The sequence below is a fragment of the Capra hircus genome, chromosome 24 (genome assembly GCF_001704415.2).
Source record: "Capra hircus breed San Clemente chromosome 24, ASM170441v1, whole genome shotgun sequence".
Lineage (NCBI taxonomy): Eukaryota > Metazoa > Chordata > Mammalia > Artiodactyla > Bovidae > Capra > Capra hircus.
The window spans coordinates 43,802,338-43,825,213 of record NC_030831.1 but is presented as its reverse complement, the minus strand read 5'-3'; the positions used below and the strand labels follow the sequence as shown (position 1 = coordinate 43,825,213).

The 22,876-nt window shown below is 42.4% G+C and overlaps 2 protein-coding genes across 3 annotated transcripts in view; one reads left to right on the top strand and one right to left on the bottom strand.

The window, feature by feature from the left end:
• On the top strand, positions 75–22,426 carry FAM210A (family with sequence similarity 210 member A). Of its 2 annotated transcripts, XR_001917148.1 has the most exons (5): positions 75–242; positions 5,764–6,280; positions 10,097–10,208; positions 12,262–12,559; positions 14,040–22,426. XR_001917148.1 is itself a non-coding variant. In XM_018039378.1 (4 exons), the coding sequence occupies exons 2-4, from the start codon at positions 5,805–5,807 to the stop codon at positions 12,493–12,495; spliced, it is 822 nt and encodes a 273-aa protein (XP_017894867.1). In that variant the 5' UTR covers positions 75–242; positions 5,764–5,804; the 3' UTR covers positions 12,496–14,224. The 2 variants fall into 2 exon arrangements, 1 of the variants encoding a protein (XP_017894867.1); XM_018039378.1 differs by having other exon boundaries at positions 12,262–14,224.
• The window catches only part of LDLRAD4 (low density lipoprotein receptor class A domain containing 4), a 160,890-nt gene continuing 155,067 nt past the window's right edge, over positions 17,054–22,876 (bottom strand). Inside the window, 1 exon segment of the mRNA XM_018039377.1 lies at positions 17,054–22,876. Coding sequence (XP_017894866.1) covers positions 22,818–22,876 — 59 coding nt within the window. The 3' untranslated portion in view covers positions 17,054–22,817.

Below are 22,876 nucleotides of genomic sequence, written 5' to 3'. Positions count from 1 at the left end.
ACTTCCGGAGATCGCGGGTCGCTTGGCCCGGAATCCCGAGTCCCGGCGTGCCGCGCGCGGCGTGCGGAGAGCGACAGCTCGAAGGGACGCAAGAACCTGGTTGGAGGGACGGCGTGGCGGGCGGGTGGGAGGCTGGTCGCCTGAGCCCACGGCTTCCGGCGGCCAGACCCACGTTCTGCTGGTCGCTCTGAGGAGTGACGTGGAGGGGTCTCCTAGCGGCTCCTCCGGGCTGAGGTCCTGAGGTAACGGGGGTCGAGGCCTCTGGGGGAGGGGCGGTCGGCGGGGCCTCCTCAGCGTGGTGCGCGGCGCGAGCGCCCCTGGGCGGACAGAGGTCACCCCGCCCTTCGCAGTGGGCCGGTGTCCTGCTAACCCTGTCCGTGGGGCGGATTTCCAGCCTTTGGTTTGCCCTTCCTCGGACGCCGGTCGGGAGGGGCCGGAAGCCCCCGACCTCGGACTTGCCTCGGAAGCGCGGGGCGGCCTGCTTCTCGCTGCATCGCGGGTCGCTCCATTCCGCCGCACTTGGAAGTTCCGGCCAGACCTCCCTCGAGAGGGCCGTGCTCGGTCAGCCTCTGAGGAGCGCGACAGGCCATACATGTTTTTCAGAAACGCTTCAGTGATAGTATCTGTTGGCTGGACTTTGATACGGGGTGGTTGGGGAGTCAACTCGTTTGGTTCATCCTTCCCTCCCAGATTTCCACCCCCTACGCTAGGGTCAAAACTGCCTGTGGACTAAGATGGTTGACGCGTTGCGCCTCAGCACCTCCCACCGAGATGGTGTAAAGACGTGATCAGAAATATGTCTTCTATTCTTCGTTACCAAACTTGAACCCCTTAAAAGCAGCTGTGGAAATAGGTGTGCTGGCTTGCATACCTGTCAGTAGGTGCAGTTACAGCAGCCGGTAGACTTCGCTTGGGGGAAAGCAAGCAGTGCCTGCAGCATGTACTTTAGAATCCAGTCACTTCTAAATTGTGGGCTTTAACCTTTCTGAGGTTGTTTGCTCTTTATAAACTTTGGCCCAAGAACGAAGCCTGTTTTTAACAAATGAGGATGAGCCATCAGTTTCAGATGACTGTATTTTTTTTATTATATGCGGTGAGCTAAGTTGAGAATTAACTTCAGTTCATTTTTTTTTCGAAGTTGATTGTTTTTATTACTGTACTGATGCATGCACCTTTTAGATCATTACTATCTTCATATCACAAGGTTACTTTTGAGTATCTTTGTAAATACTCCATGCATAAAAAATAGACAGTGATCCTTCCAAGAAAGTTTAAGCATCAAACCTAAAAATTCAACTAAACATCTTGTTTATTTTTCTAAACATAAATTAGTGGCCTGCCACCGCTGACATCTGTGAAAAATCACTATGACAAACAAAATGTGTCTTTTCTTGCCTGGAGAACTCCGTGACAGAGGAGCCTGGCCTACAGTCAAAGGAGTCAAAAAGAATCTGACGTGACTGAGCAACTAACACTTCCACTTTTTCACTTAAACTGTGATTTTAAAGTACTTGTTACTTTGCACAACACATTGGGGAAATAGGTTTTTCCACATGGCATATTCTTATTTTGATCCTTATTTTTATAGTAGATTTTTTGCTCTCCACCTAAAGTTCATTTGCTCTCCATCTAAAGCAAAGGTATAGTGCTGGAGATTGTGCTATCTACATATTCATGCATTTAGAACTGGGTAATTACCAATCCATATTTGCTGGTTGTGATGCTAAATTTTCTTAAGAGAGTTGCTACTGTAAGAAAATGAGTCTAATTTTGACTTACAAAATATTCTCATAAGATTAAAAGCCTCCTAACTATATTATCCAGACTCCACCATGAATTGTTGTGCATAAGATATATAGGGGCCTACCTGGTGGCTCAGACGATAAAGAATCTGCCTGCAATGCAGGAGACCTGGGTTCAATTCTTGGGTTGGAAAGATCCCCGTGGAGAAGGCAATGGCTACCCACTCCAGTATTCCTGCCTGGAGAATTCCATGGACAGAGGAGCCTGGCAGGCTACAGTTCATGGGGTTGCAAAGTCGGACACAACTGAGCGACTTTCACTTTTCACCCTAAGGTGAAGGGCTCTGGGTGTTTATGGGATAAAGAATAAAGAAGTAGGGCACTCTGAGATGGCAGGGGGAGTATAGAGAAAGGTGACTGGAAAGTGGTGTAAGGCAGGATATAGGTGAAATGAATTTAACGATTACCCATTGGTTTCAAGAACAGGAAGAACTGTTGAGGATAGTAGAGGGAGTAAATTATTGTTTAGTCACTAAGTCATGTCTGACTCTCTTGTGAACCCATGGATTGCAGCCCACCAGGCTTCTCTATCCATGGGATTTCTCAGGCAAGAATACTGGAATGGGCTGCCATTTCCTACTCCAGGGAGGGAGTAAATGAGCTATATAAAAATTAAAAGTTACCATTGATATTATTTTTCCCCACTGTTACCTGAGTAATAAGTGCTTTTCTGGAAATTGAGTTAAAAGAGTAATAGCTGATAGTCTAGTAGTACCTTTATATATTTGAATTCATTTTTAACTTGTACATGATCCAGTGGGATAGTTGTTATGATTCTTTTGTTTCATAGATGAGTGGTAAGTAACTTGCCCAAGGTCATGCAGCTGGGAAGTAGTAGTGGGCTAGGTTTTGGATCCAAGCAGCCTGACTCCAAAGACCATGGTCTGTGCATGCTCAGTCATATTCCACTCTTTGCGACCCTATGGACTGAAACCCGCCAGGTTTCTCTGTTCATGGGATTTTCCAGGCGAGAATACTGGAGTGGATTGCCCTTTCCTTCTCCAGGGGATCTTCCAGACGCAGGGATGGAACCAGGGTCTCTTGCAACTCCTGCCTTGGCAGGCAGATTCTTTTATCACTGAGCCACGTGGAAAGCCCAGAGACTGTACTGTGCTAATAATGAAACTGTGCCAGACTGAGAACTGGAAGTTACCTGGCACATAGTAGATTTTCAGAAAATGTTTTGATACTTCTTACTGCTTGGGTTATTATGTTCAGAGAGAAAACAGCTGGATAGATGTTGTCTTGCTAGCATGTGAACTCTAGCAAGACAGGGATCATCATTTTGTTCAGTGATTTAACCCAGGTGCCTTGAACAGTGCCTGGCATATAGTGGGATGGTTATGGATGAATGAATCACCTGGAATGATTTTTCAAAATCTCATTTTTTTTTTGAAAGGACATACAGGATTTATTTATTTCAACCCATTTATAAGATTTCTTTATGTGCTGTTTTGATTATTTGGTCCATTCACCCAGACTGGTTTGGAATTCTCCTGTTTTGTATTAGACTTTTGTCTGTTGAGAGAAAAATGAAGTGGTAACTTGTAAGTTTTCTGGTCAAAGGCAAGCAACAAATTCCCTAGATACCATCCCTTAAAGTGAGAGCACTCAGGTGTGTAATTTTAAGCTGTCATTTCTATTGTAGGGTTGAATATCACATTTTTTGAAACATATAATTTGTTTTTAAAGTATGGATACAATGTTACAGTTTCCCAGGAATGATACTATTCTTGGAGGTAGGAAAAAGAGGTGGTTGTAGAACTGTTTCTCTAAACAGTTTTGGAAGAACTGTTCATTCCTCCAGTTCACTCAACCAAAGTGTTCCTACTGAAATTTTATTGACTTTTTTTGAGCACATAAGATGTCATTGTTTAAAAGGTTTTTACTATAGTAGAAAGTAAAGATTTGGTTGAGAAATCTATAAGCTTGTATGTGTGATGAGTAGCTTTGTCAGCTAAAGCTGGCTATGGATGGCTTCCCTGGTGGTTCATTGGTAAAGAACCTGCCTGCCAAGGCAGGTAGATGTGGCTTTGATCCCTGGTTCAGAAGATCTCCTGGAGAAGAAAATGGCAAGCCAGTATTCTTGCCTGGAAAAATCCCATGAACAGAGAAGCCTGGTGGTCTGCAGTCCATGGGATCGCAGAGAGTTGGACAAGACTGAGCAACTTAACAACAAGAGATCTGGCTATCAGTTCAGTTCACTCATTCGTGTCCAACTCTTTGGAACCCCATGGGCTGCAGCACACCAGGCCTCCCTGTCTATCACCTACTCCTGGAGCTTACTCAAACTCATGTCCATTGAGTCAGTAATGCCATCCAACCATCTCATCCTCTGTCGTCCCCTTCTCCTGCCTTCAATCTTTCCCAGCATCAGGGTCTTTTCCAATGAGTCAGTTCTTTGCATCAGGTGTCCAGAGTATTGGAGTTTCAGCTTCAGCATCAGTCCTTCCAATGAATATTCAGGACTGATTTCCTTTAGGATGGAATGGTTGGATCTCCTTGCAGTCCAAGGGACTCTAAGAGTCTTCTCCAAGACCACAGTTCAAAAGCATAGTTATTTAATCAAACACTAGGTGTTATTTTGATGGTATTTTGAAAATCTGTTAACATCTGTAATCAACTGTCTTTAAGTAAAGGAGATTACCCTCCATAATGTGAGTGGGCCTCACTCAGTCTAAATTTCAAACTGAGGCATCTCAAGAAAAAAAAAAAAAATCTCAAGACTGTGGCATCAGTTCTTGTCTGAGTTTCCAGCCTGCACATCTACCCTACACATACCAAATGTGTAGCCCCCACAGTTGTGTGAGCTAGTTCCTTAACATAAACATGTATCTATTTTAACAACCTTATAATAGATACCCAATAGATAGAAATATCTATCTAGATAGAGATAAGCCAAAAGATAGGTGTATGCCTGTTAAGTCGCTTCAGTCATGTCCGACTCTGTGTGACCCTATGGACTGTAGCCTACCAGGTTTCTCTGTCCATGGGATTCTCCAGGCAAGAATATTGGACTGGGTTGCCATTTCCTCCTTTAGGGGACCTTCCCAACCCAGGGATCGAACCTGCATCTCTGTATCTCCTGCATTGGCAGGCAGGTTCTTTACCACTAGCGCCACCTGGGAAGCCTATAGAGATAGGTAGATAAACATCTGTGTTTTTCCTTGTTGCTTCAATATCTCTGGAGATCCCTTCTGATTCATATTTTGGTACTAAGAGTGGTTCTAAAGGAACAGAATTGTAATGATGAACTTTCTGAACTGGTTACGGTGTTCCTGGAATTGGTGCTCTAATCTGATTAGATTTAAAAGCACTCTTCACTATTTTCAGTGGTGAAGAAGGCACTGTAGCCCATGATGTGATATGACAATAGAAATATGCAAGATATCACCACTGGATACCACTACTCAGATATTTAACAAAAGACCAGGTTCTGGATGACCATGTATTTGAAGATTTAAAGCATTTTTCCCAAATAAACAAGTATAATGAGACTGATTGGTTGTTCTGTTTTCAGAGAAGGGGGATGTGGAGCGTGATGAATTCAGGTCTTGAAATTCCCATCTCAAGTCCAGTCTAAGAGATAATTGCACAGAATTATGACCCCAAAACATTATGGCCCAGCTCTTTTACTTCCAGATCTGATTTTCCCATTGTATTACACTACTTCTTTGTAGAATGAGAGAAGCCCTACAGATATCCCTTTTGTAGCAATAAAACAGCCCCGAAACCTTACCCTTCATGATGTCTGCTGCTGTGGTTTACTGTATCATATTTACATGATGTATTTTAATGAAATTTTAAAATTGTGGTGTATTAGAACTATATACCTTAACATTTCTTTCTATGGATTTGGTAACAGTGTCTTTTAACTTCCTAATAGTTAATAATTTATGTTTAAATTGATTGGTTTACAATGGAAATCTATGTATAACCTAATTTTTTTTTTTTAATCTAGTGTCTATAGAAGCTGAGGTCCATCAATCTCCATTCTTCAAAATGCAATGGAATGTACCAAAGACTGTATGCCGACTGGCACATAGGACGTGCATGGAACCACATAAAGCCGGTCTTTTGGGACACTGTCAAAACATAAAGGGACCATTACTTTTGTATACCTTGGAATCCAGAGTGGTTGTGGTACAAGGCCCTCAGAAACGGTCGCTGCACTTACCCACTGCCCAGTGTGTTGCAAAGGAAAGGAAGCCATTCATTGCTGTTCCATCCCAACCAGGGGTCTTTCACCATAAACAGTGGGAGCAGGATATCTTATCCAAGAGAGTTCTGTCATCCAGTGCCACATCCTCAGGACCTCCCTCCGAAAAAAAGGAAGAACCTGATCCGTTACAAGACAGATCTATTAGTCTTTATCAGCGATTTAAGAAAACATTTAGACAATATGGAAAAGTTTTGATTCCAGTGCATCTAATAACTTCTGCTGTTTGGTTTGGAACATTTTATTATGCAGCCATAAAGTAAGTTTTTGCTTGATTGAGCCTTTTATCAGAATGTTAATTATACTAATGAAAGCCTTTAAATAGTTTTTGAAATGCTTTAATGTCTTCAACTGATAGAGGATGACTGTTTTTCATAGCTGTTTTCCACATTTTAATAACAATAGCTAACATTTTCTTACTATGTACAGCAGATATTATACTAAAATTTTTGTAACTATCATTTAATTTTCAGAGCAACCATATGAAATAATTATTCCCATCTTATTAAAGAGAGAGCAGATTAAACAAGAATAAGTCAAAATAACTTAGTTTTTCCCCAAAATAACTCAGTCTGATTTCAAATCTTAATCACTGTGCTCGTGTCCCATCAGCATCTAGGATAGCACAGAAATAACCGATTCCAGAAATTTGACAGCACCATAAGTTAGCTTTGTATTTAAATAAGATATTGCTAAAAGTGCTAATTACTGTGAAAAGAACTTATTTTGCCACATGTATGATTTTGATTGGAAATTAGTAAGATTTTTATAAAGCCTGACTTGTATCTGTTGTAGACACAAAAATGAACAAGTTATAGACTTACACCTTAATGTTACATCTGATGAATGTCAAGGTAAGGTCCTTTGTTCTGATCAGAAGTTGATTTGTTGTGCACTTAAAACATAGAATTCTAAGTATACCTTTCTTGATAAATACCGTTCCTTTCTTTTAAAGTGAGTTGTGTTATTCACATTGTTTTAGGAGCAGGAGTTTCACGTACAACCAGATTCCCTATGATTTCCAGTTTGTTTCTGCCACCAGCAGAACTGGGTGTGCCAGCGTGTGCCTGTTCCCTGAGTGCTGTGTGGCTTTTCTTGCTGTGGCCTGGGTGTGACCAAGCGGGCAGCGTGCTCATCCTGCAGGCGATGAGATGCACACTGAAGACCATTTTGATGTTTTCGGGAACTCCCCTAGTGGGTTTAGAATTAGTCTATACTTTCCAAAAGACTGCTGATTTTCAATTTGGGGTTATATTTAATGTTTGATAGGTATTGAGTATTATAATATAAAGCTCACTTGTTGAAAAGAGCTCATCGTTTACTAAATTAAAAGATGATAGAATGGAGACTCTTCTTACAAAACACAGGTCTAGAAATGTTTCTTTGCCAGTGTTCTAAAAAAGATTATTTTTAACCTGTGTGATTGATGCTATTTTGTTTCTTTTCGTATCTTTGTCTGCATTCTGTTCTTGTTATTCAGTTACTTCTTCATTATGTATCATTTTCTTTAACAGTTCCTTTCTTTGCAGAGATTTTGTATGTGCATTTTATGGAGTTACCTTTTTGTTTATTACTGACATTTTCTGGACATGTGTAATATAGAAATCTTCAGAACTGCATTTAGTTTTTTAATGGAGCCTAAAATTATGTATCATTTCACATAAAAATTTCATAGGCATTCATTTCTTCTATTTAATGGAATGGCTTTCTACATATCAAATTTTCTTTTGGGAGCCACTGAGGATTTTTCTGATTTGGTTTTGTGACTAATGATGAGCTTCTTCCTTGTTTCTTTTGCCTTCCCTACATTGCTTTTAATAAGCGTTCAGCCTCCTGACCTGAGGGGGAGAAATTTAATTCATTGAATATGAGCTTCTTATTTGGACTATTAAGAGTACTTTTTTCCCATTTATTTTTCCTTGCCTTCAGTAAAGAAGTTCTGTAACCAAAAAATTAGACCCTGAAATAATCTAGTGATGTTAATTAATTAGGCTTTAAAGTCCTATCCCTCATCCACCACCACCTACCTTTGGCTTTCTGTTAGCATGGAAATTTGTTTGCCAGACTCAGCTCTATTGCCCAGCCATGACTGCTGGTCCAGTTCTGTTACAGCATCACATAGCTCAGTTACATTAGGTAGGATGTGTTGCTTTCCAGAACAGCCCCTAATGTTTTGTTAGATCCTTAACACTTGAGAAATTAAGTCAGTTTGTTCTAAGGGAAGTCATACTTAGAAAATAGTAGTGTATGTTTGAATGGCAGGAAATCTTACTGTGTAATCTCTGACTGAGATGATTTTATTGTTGGAATTGTGTTAAATATAGGTTTTCGATTCAGCCAACTAGATGCTGGGTTTATCTGATTTGATTTTAGCTGGAAAAAGTTCTCTGATCTCCTAGTATTATATTGTGAGATCAGAGAGGGACAACTTTCCCCAGTTAAATTAATTTTTAATGTTAAAGATAAACTAGGAGATAACAACCACCATAATAATAATGAATCCAGGCTGTTCCCTTTCTTTATTATAAACAGCAAGAATACTTGTACAGAGGAGTAATCTGTGGACCAGACCTTAACCACAAGTCAGACTCACATCAGGGATGGGACTGACTGATCCTGGGGCTCCTGCTGTGATGCTCTGATGGCACAGAATCAGCTCTGCAGCTTTCTTGTCAGGAAACATTTACCCCAAATCTAATCATGAACAAACAATCAGACAGATTCAAGTTGGGGGGCTATTCTACCACATGACTGGCCCAGGAGCGTCAAAAGTCTCAGCATCAAAAAAAAACATCCTGCCTTCCTCCTCAACAGAATATGCTGGATAACACTTCTGGAGAAAAACTGGAAAACACGGAGAAGATAGTGACAAGGGACATGGGACAATACAGGGAGTTTTAACATTAAATAATCTACTGTTGTATTAACTATATACTATCCTATATGTTAAGTTTCCTGTGATGATTGTGCCTATGAAGGAGAAGCACAGAATGAGAACCTTGTCATTTAAGGGTGAAAGCCGAACATCTGCAAAACAACTACTGGGTTGGTCAGAAAGTTTGGGTTTTTCTGCAATGTTTTGGAAACATTTGGCTAACCCAGTATGGTTAGTGAGGGAGAAAGCAGGAGAGCACAAATATGTCAGTGTGGCAAACTCAACACTCAGGGAAACTAAAAAGCAATTAGGGTTTACCAGCTAGCTTAGCGGAGAAGGCAGTGGGACCCCACTCCAGTACTCTTGCCTGGAAAATCCCCCGGATGGAGAAGCCTGGTAGGCTGCAGTCCATGGGGTCACTAAGAGTCAGACACGACTGAGCGACTTTACTTTCACTTTTCACTTTCATGCACTGGAGAAGGACATGGCAACCCACTCCAGTGTTCTTGCCTGGAGAATCCCCAGGGACGGGGGAGCCTGGTGGGCTGCCATCTATGGGGTCGCACAGAGTCGGACATGACTGAAGAGACTTAGCAGCAGCAGCAGCAGCTAGATTAGAGACTATATCTGCCTTCTCTCCCTCCCTTCAAAAATTTCTTGCAGTTTATGGTAATTGTTTCTTCAGGTACCTTCTAAGCCTGATAGTAGAAGCATCTTTTTAGAATCATTGAAGTTTTATCAAACCCATAGAGTCATTTATTCTTTGCATAATAACACAGTAAGTGATGTTATAATATCCCTTGCTTTTATGGTAATAGTATAGTTTGACATGTAATTTTAGAGATAAAAATTAAGTCTTAAAAGTTTGAGTTGGATCATTCTAAGGAACTAAAGATTCCAAGATCAGGTGAATGATTCTGATCCTTTTTTCTCAGGTTACCTAGTGCTATTAATTTTGCCCTGATAAATGGTTCTATTTTTCTCAGTGTGCTAATGAGGAATGTCCATGAGCAGAAGCTGTGAAAAGTGGGATGCTGGTGTTCATGCACGTTGTTCCTTTAGAGTGAAGTTAGAGTGTGCTTGGTGATGCAGAATTGACTTTTAAACAAAAATTTGGTTTTGATGTTTTCAGGTAATCTTTTGAAAATAATTACCCCAAAAGTTTATATACATATGAATTACTTTCTGTTTCTTTCTTAGAGGAGTGAATGTCGTTCCTTTTCTAGAACTTATTGGGTTACCTGACAGTATAGTGAACATTCTGAAAAATTCCCAGAGTGGAAATGCACTAACAGCATATGCCCTGTTTAAGGTAGGTACTGCTGTGGGTGGATGGCGCCTCACACTGAACCTTCATAACACTCCCTGCCTGTTCCCAGGCTTACCTTTATAACTTAGTGTATTTCACCTCTTATATGTCTAATGACTAAAAGTATACATTTTTTATGGGTAAATAAAATGATGGCTAAGGAAGAAGTGCCCTAAGAATAGGTAGGTTGTTCACAGCCTGCTGTGCTGAGACACATATGAGACTAATGAGTTTCTAGCAAGCAGGTCATCTCTGACATTTCTCCTATTGACAGTACATTAATTTTCCTTAGAGATCCATATGCCACCTGACATATTAGTGAAATTTAGCATTTATTTTACTGTTTATAATAGTTCATCTTCCTAAAAAGTAAAATAGTAAAGTTTAAATCAAATTGATTTCTGTGATAAACCTTAGACTTAGTTGTTGATGTTACATATATTTCACTTGTTCATTGTCTTTACAACTGTTGTCTAGATTCAGACAATGACATCTTTGTTGTTAATAGTTTTTATACTTGTGGTTTTGGAAGACTCATTGTAAATTGTGGAGTTTAGCTATATTAATCTAATTTTTCTCAATTGACAAAAAGTTATGAGGTTCTTCGTAGCTTTATTCTAGGAAACCAGGTAGAAAACATTGGGAAAGTAGATGTTAATTTATCTTTGTTATAAAAATACTTAGAATTATGGGTTTATAGTAGTACTTTAATCTTTATTTCTTCTTATATGATAATTTTGACTAGAGGCCTAAAGCTTAATTGCTGAATTTTTCAACATTAAAACTTACTAAATTCATAAATTATCAATTGATGAATTTGCAGTTTGTGTAGTTTAATAAATCCAGCTGTCTTGATGGTTTAAACCATGTCCCTAATTATAACCATTTCTTATCCCATACTCTCATATCACAGTCTGTGTGTCTCTTCTTTTCTGAATGTCTGTTGTCTTTGCTCATGAGTGCCTAGGGGTTCAGAGTTCCATCTTCTTGCGCTGCGTTTCCTGTGCTGGTGCTGTGCTCTGAAGGAGCATCAGTGCTCAGTGCCTGCCGGTCTGCTTAGAATTGAAACACGAGGCTGGCATGCAGGTGGGCTGATGTCACCAGTGGCTCTACTCATGTTCCTCTGGGAGGAGGCAGGTGTAAATTGTCCACTTGGGTGTTTCCTGTAACCTGACTTCTCAGGTAGAACAGCAGATAGGAGGAGGTTCCTTGCCTCAGAATGTGATGCAGCCTGTGCTGTTACAATTCTCCCTTTGAACCAATTAGTTTACTAGTTAGTTCGGGACTAAGTAACCTCTGGTCAGTTGACCTGTACTTGTCTCCTACATGTGTGCCATTTTACCATTCGTTCGCCTCACAAAGTTCCTGGTTGGGATTCCAGACTCAGTGTGGACTGTAATGATAAAGTATCATAAAGCCTGGAGAAGTTAAAGAAAAGAGATTTACAAGTGAAACTAGACTCCGTGAAGAACAAACATTTGGCTTGTGTTTGCCCCTCAGTTTGATAGTGTGCAGGTTGACAGGGTTTCTGAGAATGGAAATGCATGTGCCTTTGTTGTCTGAGGGTCCTGAGCTCTCACTGATTTCGGGGCTCCTGCCCCCCCGGGTTCATTAGCATGTGGAGTACAAACTTTGGTGCTGCTACTGTGTATGTTCTCTGATCCTAGCTCAGTGTCTAGGTGACAAATACTTATGGAATGTTAGGAGGGAAAACCATATAGCATGTAACTGTTTTAGCCTTGTGAAGCAATAAAGTAATTGATAGTTATTACCAAGAGTTTTAATTTTACACTGTTTCTGCTTATGTGTGCTCAATAGTGTCCAACTCTTTGTGACCCCATGGACTGTGTGGCCCGCCAAGCACCTCTGTCCATGGGATTGTCTCAGCAAGAATACTGGAGTGGGTTGCCATTTCCTCCTCCAGGGGATCTTCCTGACACAGAGATGTGGAACCTGCGTCACCTGCATTGCAGGCGGAGTCTTTACCACTGAGCCAGCCAGTTGTTGCTTAAGATGGTAGTTATAATCAGTACTAAACTGTCTCATTTTCCTGCAGATTGCAACGCCTGCACGGTACACTGTAACTCTCGGGGGGACCTCCTTCACTGTGAAGTATCTGCGTAGCCGGGGCTACATGTCGACACCACCCCCCGTGAAGGAGTACCTGCAAGACAAGATGGAGGAAACAAAGGAGCTCCTCACAGAGAAGATGGAAGAGACAAAGGACAGACTCACTGAAAAACTGCAAGAAACCAAAGGAAAGGTTTCTCTTAAGAAAAAAGTGGAATAGGGTGCCTTATATACCAGGTTTTAGACAGTTCTTGCACTTGAACCTTTGGAGACTATGGACAAAGGTACATGCTCTTGATTTTTTTTTTTTGTTAGTAGCCTAAATATAGCAGTTCTCTTGAGTTAAAGAACTGAGATAACTTTAAACATTACCAGAAAAATCAGTTTTTTTAAAAGAAAAAATGAACCCAGTATAAGAATTTCATGGCAGTAGCAGCATTAAGCAGTGGTCCATGTCTTCAGTCATCCTTGCTTTGGACTTAGTTGCAGCTGCTGACTCCTTGAATAGCTGGTGTGGCTGTAAGCAGATTTAACACTGGATCTTCATTATTCACTGAGGCTTTAACTGTGATCAGTTCTCAATATGGAGACAAAGGATTATCATCAGAACTGGCTGTGAATAAGAGGATATGTAGTCCTTCTGTGAAGACTATATAATGGTTACATACCAGTTAAAATGTAGACTTCAAATGAAGAAAGCTGAATGAAAGTTGAGTCATATATATGTAAATAAGATGTATGGTTACATGTAAATGAAAAATTGACCCTTTAAAAATGACTTTTACCTGAAGCTTGTCATAATCAAATTTTTAAGCAAATCTGTGTGGCCATAGCACTTTGTTACCCAGCACATAAAACTCTTGTTATTCCTACATCATGTCCTCTCCAGCTGATCTCTCAGAGGAAAAGAGAAATCATTATACCTGGAGTTTATAGTGGGGAGCAAATGCCCACAGCAGTGCCTGGAGCTTATATTCTCAGCAGTGCAGTTCTGGGAGGGTGGGACCTTCTTGCCCCTGCCATCTGGTCTCCACCTGCCAGTGTCGGGCTTGATTCCATTATGGAGTACCATTTAAGATTGTAAACGCTGTTTGCTCCTTGCATTGAAACATTCTTACTTGAATATTTTACTTTTTTTAAATAGCAAAGCTATCATTAAAACCAGCTTGAAATGAAATTCAGTCATGGTCAGATGTGAAAGTTGTCACATCTGAGTGAGTGTGATTCCTTTTGCTCTGACTGCCTTTACTCCAGTTCTAACCTTAAAATTGAAAGTGGGAACGGCCTCTTTCTAGTTTGTCTGTTAAGTGATCTGATTCGGTAAGAGGATGCCAGAGGGATTGCCAGAAATAGTCCCACAGGTGTCACCATCACTTTGTGTGCCAAAGTGGCCAAATTTAGAGAATATTTTGAAGGGAAAAAATGTTTACATTTGATATGTCTCTTGTGTTGGATATGCTGTGGTGACTCTTCTTGGCGGGGGAGGGCAGAGTATGAAGGGGCAGAACTCACTCTGCCATATGCAGGGTTCAGCAGGCAGGATGGCTTATCTGCTAATGCAGATCAAACGTGTGATTCCAAATTGACAGTCCTTTTTCAAATCCGGAAACAGTGAACCTGTTTTAACTTATTAAATAATTCACATCTTCCGAATGTTAAATGCTGAGATAGATATTAACAAATTTCTTGTTTAGTCACTAAGACTGCCTGGTTTAAAATCATGTGTTAAATGAAACTTTTCTTTTTACTTTTCATATTGCATAGGGCATGTTTTCCAATGAGGATAAATCGTGGGTCTAAGAAGCTGCGTTTCTACCTTTGGTTCAGTCCAGTGGAGATCTGCTGCCATCCAGTTTCATAACTCTGTTGTGTTTGTTCAATTACAGAACGTGAGACACTGGGGAATGCTTTGAAATTCTCTAGTAAAATGTTCTCTGAAGGTGTAAGAAGTTCTTGTATCATATTTGGTATCAGGAATACTTGATCTTGTCAAACACTGCTGCTCTCATCTTGCCAACCTAGTCCTTAAGGGAAGCTACAGAGAGCTGAAAGGGGGACCCCTGGAGTGTCTACGTGGAGTGTTTGTAGCAGGCCAGTAGCACATAGTGGGCACTGAGTTAAATTATCCAGAGTGTGTATGTGTGGTAAGTATCACGACCCATTTCATTTACAGTAAGCCTTAAACTTGCTGTGTCTGGTGTGTGCATCTGTTTTTAAATAGGATTACTAACAAGGTAAAGAAGGAGTCATAGCTGAGACTTAATGTCTACAAAATGGAAAAAAGTGCTCAAAAAATTAACAATTGAAATGAAAAACAGATTAGGTTAAAAAAAGAGAGACCATTCAAGAAAAATAGTGAAACCAACCTTTTTAAGTATCAAAACAATTTTTTTTTTTTTTTACTGACTCAACATTTTGCATGTAGCAGAGTGCTGTTTGCAGCTCCCAACAAAGGGAAAAGAGTACATGTATTAAGGTCACCTTCCTGCCACTAGTGAAAATAATAAGACTATGCCTTCAAATACAGTCTTTAGTTTGTTGTGGAATCTACCTTCTATTTATTTACAGACAGAAGATGTTACTGTAGTCCTTTATGCTCCAGTAAGATATGGAGCTGGCTGTCTCATTTCAGTGATATTAGGAGGTAATTCCAGGAATTTTACAAAGATCTTAACAGTTTGGGTAGAAGAGGTATTTAAAGAAAACAGACAAGTCGTATATTAGATACATCTAGCTCTTTCGAAGTAAAATGTCAAACACTATAATGAAAGATCTTTATGATGTTTTAAGTAACAGATTAGTTATTAACTGTTATGTGCAAGTATCATCATGGAAAGTCAGAGAAAGTGTCTGTTCCAAGGCCACTGTGAGTGGATCGCTGAAGGTTCTTTTTCAAAGATGTCTCCCAAAGTTTCAGTGAGAGGGCTGACTGAGTTGCTAGTCCATTTGCTTAGCAGTTGGCAGCTCTGTTGTTTCACAAACGATCCAATGAACAGAAGTCAGTCCAAGAAAGCCGGAGACTGGGGGGTGGGTCTGGGGTCCAGTGCAGCCCCCCAGGTGCAGTGGGAGCTCCCTATGTATGGGGGGGGAGGGGGGGAAGGAGCCCATTCCCCACCAAGGAGGTAGGTGTTGGGCTCTGTCACATCTTGTGCTGAGTGTAGCCTAAGTGGAAAATGGCAGGTGCAGTCCTTGGCATTTCTGTCCCTGCCCAGGCAGCAAGCAGTACCTGGGCTTTGGAGAACCCATGTGGGGTTCCTTGGCCTCCAGTGCTTCAGCTCCAGCCTGATGGACAGCTCCTGAACCCCCAGCAGCTTCCCAGCCTCTTGTCTGCTTTCGGCCTGGGGCTTCTGTAATCTTCAGGGTCTTCCACTGTATAGCCAGCCAGGGCTGTAGGAAGGGTCCCCCAGGCCCCGATGATGGAGATTTCAGCGTCCCGCCTGCTGCCCTCCAGCACAGCCTCTCATTCCTCAGGGCTACGCAGAGCCCTGCTGCCTAGATGGACACCAGTGGGTCCTCTCTGACCGTCTGCTGCCACCCCTGGAGCAGCTCGAGGTAACCTCCCTGCACCTGGACCTTAGACCCAGCCAACCAGGCAACCACACGTAGAAATGGGTTTACTGAACCCAAACCAGTAGGAATCAAGCCCAACTGTGAGCAAAGTTTATATACTGGTCTTACTTCACTGAGGGATAGAAGTTTGGGGGAAAAGTCTTTAAATTTTCTTAAATAACTGCTAAGTAAGAAATAAAATGTATTCAATAGCATAATGTGGTTTGTCAGTGACTGCTATTTTAAGAGAAAGAAATCCTTTTCTTACAGCTATTTTCCTCCTCATAGTTTCCTAATCCCCTTTCCAAAATAATCTAAAAAATAATTCAGAATCTGAAATGAGTGTTTGTTATAGGAGCTCCTTGGCAGTCTAGTGATTAAGACTCCATGCTTTCACTGCCGTGGCCCAGTTTTAAGCCCTGCTCAGAAAACGAAGATCCTGCAACCCACATGGCGTGACCAAAACAAAAATGGGTTTATAACTAGAGTTTTGGGCCCAGGCAGTTATTTAAATGGTACTTTAAGATTTCAGTTTCCAAAGTTCATTTACTAATGTATAGAAATGCAAAAATATATTAATTTTTTATATTAAATTTTTTTCCTGCAATGAAGCTAAACTCAGTTATACGCATTTCAGTATTCTTGCTTGGAGAAGTCTATGGACAGAGGCGTCTGGTGGGTCACAGTTCATGTATCGCAAAAAGTTGGACACGACTGAACAACTAACATTTACACACACTTTTGGTGGATTGTATGAGGCTTTGTACATTCTCAATCATGTGATCTGTGAATCTATGTACTTATTTGGAGCTTAGAGTTATCATTCTCATCTCTCAGTGAAGGAGTCTTGAATTCCTTTTGCTCCGTCATCATGAACTGAAAACTGATACAAAAGACCTCAGCCTCTGAGGGCATCTGCTGAACAGTTCCTATTAGTTTCATTCACATTTTCTGCTGAGCTGACTCCAGTTTGTAACAGCGTCCAGAAACCTGAAGTGACACCTGTCAGGTGACAATCCCTGAATTTCCTGTGTAGAAACCAGAACTGTATGATGTGATCTGCCAGTGTTGTTTATAGCAGAATATAATTTCTGAAAAGTCAGAATAAGAACCAAATAAGCATCAGAAACATTTCTGAGACGATTGTTTAAGTACTTACAGTGCCCACCACCCCCGGCCAATATATATTGTGAAAAGATTTTTTGTGTAAAAAAAACAGGAGACACATGTATCACTGATTATTTTTAATGATTTTAAGCTGCAGTTCAACCACAGCATTAAAAACAGTCAGAAAGGGCTGATTTCATAACACACAGCACTAGAGCATCATTGTCCTTTAGGGATTGTGATTACAGACCTTGGGTCTAGGAACTGTATCATCACTCAGACAGGCAGGTACAAAACAGCTGGAAATCTTTGTGTATAACTGGGAATTCTGTTGAACAGTAAGCACAAATGGCTGTTTAAAAAAAAGACCATGACTTTGGATTATCATAGGTCATATGAACCTATGATATTGAACCTAATGACTATTGAAAAGTTCAGTTACAACTGTACTTGTCATTATAAAGCAGCCTAGTGAAAGTGAACTAAATGCTATTAATAGTATTACACATATTTAAAAATAGCTTTAATATCAGAAAGTGTGATTTTTGAAAACCATGAAATGAAGAATAGTAATACAGGAGGCAAACACATTAAAATGAACCAGCATCATTAACAGTAAAGTTTAAGCCTCGATTAGTCTTGTAGAAAGGAAGCCATGCTGTGTACCAGGTTTAGTGCTTCAGACAACCTGCTCAGCATCCTGTGGGGGGAAGAGGTTCTGACAGGGAGGAGCCTCCACCCTTGACTTGAGCCACCAGGCCCCTGCTGCTAGCAGTGAGCAGACAGCAGGGGCTCTGAGTGCAAGAAACACAGACCCTCATCATCTTGTGGGCCCTGAAAATGACAGCTGAAGGACTGACCTCTGGTCTGTTAGCATCAAGAGCTGCAGAGGCACTTTCAGTACTTATTTTGTGGATGAGAGTATGATTCTGTCATGATTTTCAAATCAGAACACCTACTGCAGAACAAAAAACGATTAACTAGAATTAACATCCTCTGATGACAGAATAAACTGGAAGTATGGATCAGATGGGCAGTATTTCACCAGTGACCTCCATGGACAGAACTTGGAAGGAGGCCCACACCCAGAGTTTCATCAGTGGTTTTAGTGAATGTTGTCACTTCTTTCTTTTTTGACTATTAGAATGTTTGAAGATAAACACAAAGGTCACTGTCAGAATCGCGAGAGCTGGAAGTAGATGCTTTGTCGGGGAATGATGTGGTCCCTGGTCAATGGCAAAGCCTAGTTTGGTTCCTAGTTTGGTAGTTATCACCAGGAGATATCAAAGGGAGGGGATTTAAGACTTCACTCAGCTGGCTGACTGCCAGTCTGCTCATTATAACCTGTAACACATTTTTCTGAGAATGGGGTCTTCTCAAGTGGACTGGTTTGTTAGTTATTTTTCTGCAAACACTACTGCTCATTCAATGGTTCACAGCTTCCATTTGTCAAAAAGGCAGAGACAGATGGTCACAAATGCATCTAGACTGCACAATCCTTGCTGCAGGCCACTGTGCTCACTCTAACAAGTTTTGCAAAGTTTTGCAATTTTAATGAAAAGTGCGTTCTTCACTGGGTCTGCCCTCTTCATTCTACAACGTAAGATAGAATATGTTTTCATAAAGCAAATTGAAAAATCAGCATTTTTTCTGACTATAATACTGGTCCAACTGAACTTGAAGGGATTAAAAAGAAACATCTGGTGGCCCCAGAAGGCTACAGAATTTTAAAAACTTATTTCTTAAAAAGTGTTTTCACAGCAAAGATGCAACTCTGATTGCTGTACATAGGCTGTGCTTGCTTGTTCACACTTATTTCCCTTGTGTTATAATATTGATATTTAATAAGAAAATAAATGACATAGACTTTATCTGTATGCATCCACTAGCAGATTTCCTTACAAAAGAGGACAAAGCACATAGGCATTCACAAATTCTATGCCATTTCTGTTAAATCTGGTACCTATACATTATATTGCAGTACCGTTTTTGTTCCACCCATTGGGTAGGATATGTGCATAATCTGGTCAAGTTATATATACAGCACCTAACAAAATGAATGCATGACAGACACTGAAAGCACCGTTATGAGTGAGGCATGACGCGCATCAGCTGAAGTTAGAATATGTGGCACTTCAGTTAGTAAAACTGCTGCACTCTGAGCTCTGTGGAAGGATGTGAGTCCTCATCACCTGCATCTCTGGACAGTTCTCACCCAGCACCGTGCACACTGAGGACAGCACCGCTCACAAGGCCTCCCTCCCTGAGCCACCCTGAAGGCAGTAGCAGCAAATGACTGTCAAACCCTGGCCGTGAATACAGACCCAAAATGCAGCACTTGGGGAGTAAAATAACCTAAGCTGAGATCCTGATTTCTAAGGAATCCACGCAAGGCAGGTGAGCTGCTGGGACCCTTTCATGGTTGGGGTGAGAGTAGGTGTTTGATCTGCCTTTGTTGGGCCCCTTTAGACACAGTGTCCTCTCACTGGGGGGACTTGCCAATGCATCTCCACTTCACCAAAGCCATGGTAACTAAGGTGACCATGCAGAAGGGGAGCCTGGTCCCTGCTCTTCCACCAGGAAGTGGGGAGCAGGTGTCTGTCACTGCAAGGCCACACACCCAGCACTAGTATCCTTCCCAGTTTTTTCCTCATAGACACTGCTGAGCTTTGGAAATTTTAAGAAAAATGCAGGGTACACCTACATGTCATTGGCAACAGCAGACCTCAAGTAGCCTCAGCACCACAAACAAGGCTTGGGGAGCAGCCCCCAGCTGCCACACCTCAGCCAGGCTGACCCACACATAAGCCATGTGGCCAGCAGCGGACGGAGGCTGCTTTGGAGGGGTGTACGGCCCCAGCCAGCGTCTGCAGGGACACCCCCGCCAGAGAGCAGGCGGAGGTAAGGCCCGGGCCTGCCTGTCAGGATGCAGCTTCTTGCTCTGAGGAAGGCAAAGACTGGAATGGATTCTGCCAGTTCTGAGTGCTTCTGCAAAGTGCTGGCCTTTGAGCCCTTCTCCTCCTTAAGACAATAAAATACAGAGAAAGAGCAGTAACTCGAAGTTGGAGATGTGCTTATCTGCACATAGATCCCTGTGCTGGGGTGAAAGGCCTGCAGTTTCCTGCTGGCCCCTTCCTACTAGCCCCTGTCCTCTCCCAGCTGCAGTTAGTAGATTTAAGTGTCCTTCTGAGGACAAACCTACCTGTGTTTTGCATGTTTTCCTCTGCTGACTGAGCTGTGTATCCAAGTGTATTTTTGGTGTGGACAGAGAGTAGGCCTGTCAAGCTTTTTAAACACTGACAGAAGAACTCTGTAAATGCGTGGCTTGTTTAGCAAAATCTCTTTTGTAGGAAAGGACAACCTCAGTGTCTGAGGAACACCAGGCTTCCTGAAAAAGTCAACAGATGCGTGAATCTTCCTGTAGATGGGCCTGCTCAAGGCTCACACCCAGGGTGTTGCTGAGATTGTGGATCCCAGCTTCCACCCACTGCTCCCTGGTCACCTGACTCTGGCGTCTAAGCTGGACCCTCTGGCGTCTAAGCTGGACCCTCAGGCTCCACTGACCAGGCTGCAGCTTCAGAGCCATGTCTCCTTTCCATCCCAGGCCACACAACCTTCGACAGAGTAGAGACCTAAATCACCTTATCCCTGTATGGAAAGGAGACTGACCTAATTCAATTTAGGACCTCATCTTTTAAACTAATTCATTACAGAGGCCCAGCCTCAGAGACCATCCAAGTCATGCTTTGTATAGTTACAGATGCGGACATCTCTAACTGTTAACATTAGAGGCAGTTATCTAATAGGGTGGCTGAAAGGGAGCAACCTCTGTTTTAAAGGACAATTAAAGTTATTTGAATAATTGTTTTGCCAGTACTAAGGACAGATGCCAGATGTTCAGGTACTTGCAGAAATTTACCAATTTCTGAGCATAAATCACCATTTTGAGCTAGAACCATAGAATGGGCTCACCCACTCTCCCAAAAGTGCTGGCGAAGTTTGGAATGACATCATCAGCCAACCTTGTTCTGCACCTGGGAGGATGCCTGACTGAATCTGCTGCAGATGAGGAGGACAAGCACTTCCCCATAGTCACCACCAACTCGAGGTGAAGCCTCCATCAAGCAAGCATAGGCTCGTGGTCAAGGCTGTCTGACCTCGTAGGGGGATGAAGGGGTCCCCTGGTCAGGTCCCCCAAAGCTCTGCCTGTCCTAGAGCTCCCACTGTGGCCCTCAGCAGGCACACTGCCCAACAGGATCTGAAGCATGAGTGACAACCGCTGACCATTTTCTCCTAAGACAGACCAACTACTTGTGTGGATGTCACTGTGAAGTGGACGAGGATTCCAATCCTCCAGACAAAACCTGGGACTTACCGGCCAAGAAGGGCCTCAGAGAGGGCAGCAGACAGGACCTGAGGTTGACAGTGCTCTGCCAGCGGCACAAGGGCACCTTGCCAGACAACCACACCCAAGACGACGACACTCAGAACTGAGTGGACACTTGGACCTGCAGGTCAGATACCCTGCGAGACCAGGTAGGGGCTGCACAGAAGCCCCCACCTGGGTGCAGGAAAGGCAGATGTTCTGCAGAAGGAACTTACTGTGTTAGAGGAGGATGACTGTTACAAGATTTAAGTCTTCTGGCTGAGTTTAGCTGCAGGTTGTGCTTTTCAAAACCCAAGGCTCTGAGTCACTCCCTGCCCAGCTCTGGTCTCCAGGAGAGCCTGAGTGACCCAGAAGCATGGCTGGTTCTGAACCCTGCATCTCTCCCAGGCACTGGTTCCCATATGGGGCTGGTTCCCTTCCTCAACTCAGGAGTTTCTACACACAGAGAACCCACAGCTAGCATCAGGCAACACCAGGGCAGCGAGCACATCAGAGCCACTGCCGAGTCTCAATGATCAGCCATCCAGGCCTGAACTCAACTATCCATGGAAAGACAGACCACAGGAAACACTGAAATCACATGTTTCAACAGTATAAAAATAACCACCTTGCATTTTAAACAATTTATTGCATAAAATAGTGTATTATCTGAGTATATTTCATGCTACAGTGAAAAAAAAAAATCAATTACTGCAGAACCTGCCCTGCTGGAGGACTAGGGCAGCACTGTGTGATGTGTGAATGCAGGCGTGAAACACACAGCCTGAGGCTGGAGGGACTTGACCCACCAGGGATGCGGGCGTTTCCTCTGCTCCATCCAGTCTGCAGGTGCCCTGGTGATGCACGCCCTGTGATGACTCTCTTCACAAGTGTAAGTTAGCAGTATGTTAGGCTACCTCCCCAAACACCCTTTCCTGCACAGTTATGGGGGGAACATTATTATGGGGCCTAATAATGATGCACAGGTGAGAAAACAACCTACAGGACTTCACATAAAGCTTCCTCATGTTAAACAGTGAAGATGGTGCAATTTTTAAAAACACAGCATCACAACACAGATTTAACTCCTTGCATTCATCTGACTTCACCTTATACCTTGGCACACAAAGCAGAAACGTAAAATCATATTTTTAAAACAAAAGTTCCACAGTTCGGGGGGAAAGCAAACTAGCGAGTCTTCCCCATAACGTATAACATTTTCCTCTGTATTCGGTTAATTGTAAAACAGGCATTCTGGCCTCTGCTTTCACATTAAAGTCAAACGCCTCATGGGTTTTATTTCATGGTGTCTTCAAAGCACCCTTTTGTGTTCTCATGCCCACACTTCGCCAAAACCAGCCCTGTCCCGTCTCTGCCGCAGATGAATACTGTTGTGGCCCGACTGGAGGTTTACACTATTCCCTTCTGCGTGTGGCTCCCCTGAAAAGAACTGTTCTGTTTTACTGAATTCTGCTGTGCTGCGACTCCATTTCTTTTCTCACATCAGGTGTGCTCGCAGGTCAGGTGCACTCCCTGGGCTTCCTGTCCGTGCCCTGGACGGGCAGCTCCGTGCTCCGGG

Coding starts and splice junctions, on each gene's coding strand:
- FAM210A (XM_018039378.1), top strand. CDS start 5,805: ATGCAATGGAATGTACCAAAGACTGTATGCCGACTGGCACATAGGACG. Junction 6,281..10,096: donor TTTTATTATGCAGCCATAAA/GTAAGTTTTTGC, acceptor TTTCTTTCTTAG/AGGAGTGAATGTCGTTCCTT. Junction 10,209..12,261: donor CAGCATATGCCCTGTTTAAG/GTAGGTACTGCT, acceptor ATTTTCCTGCAG/ATTGCAACGCCTGCACGGTA.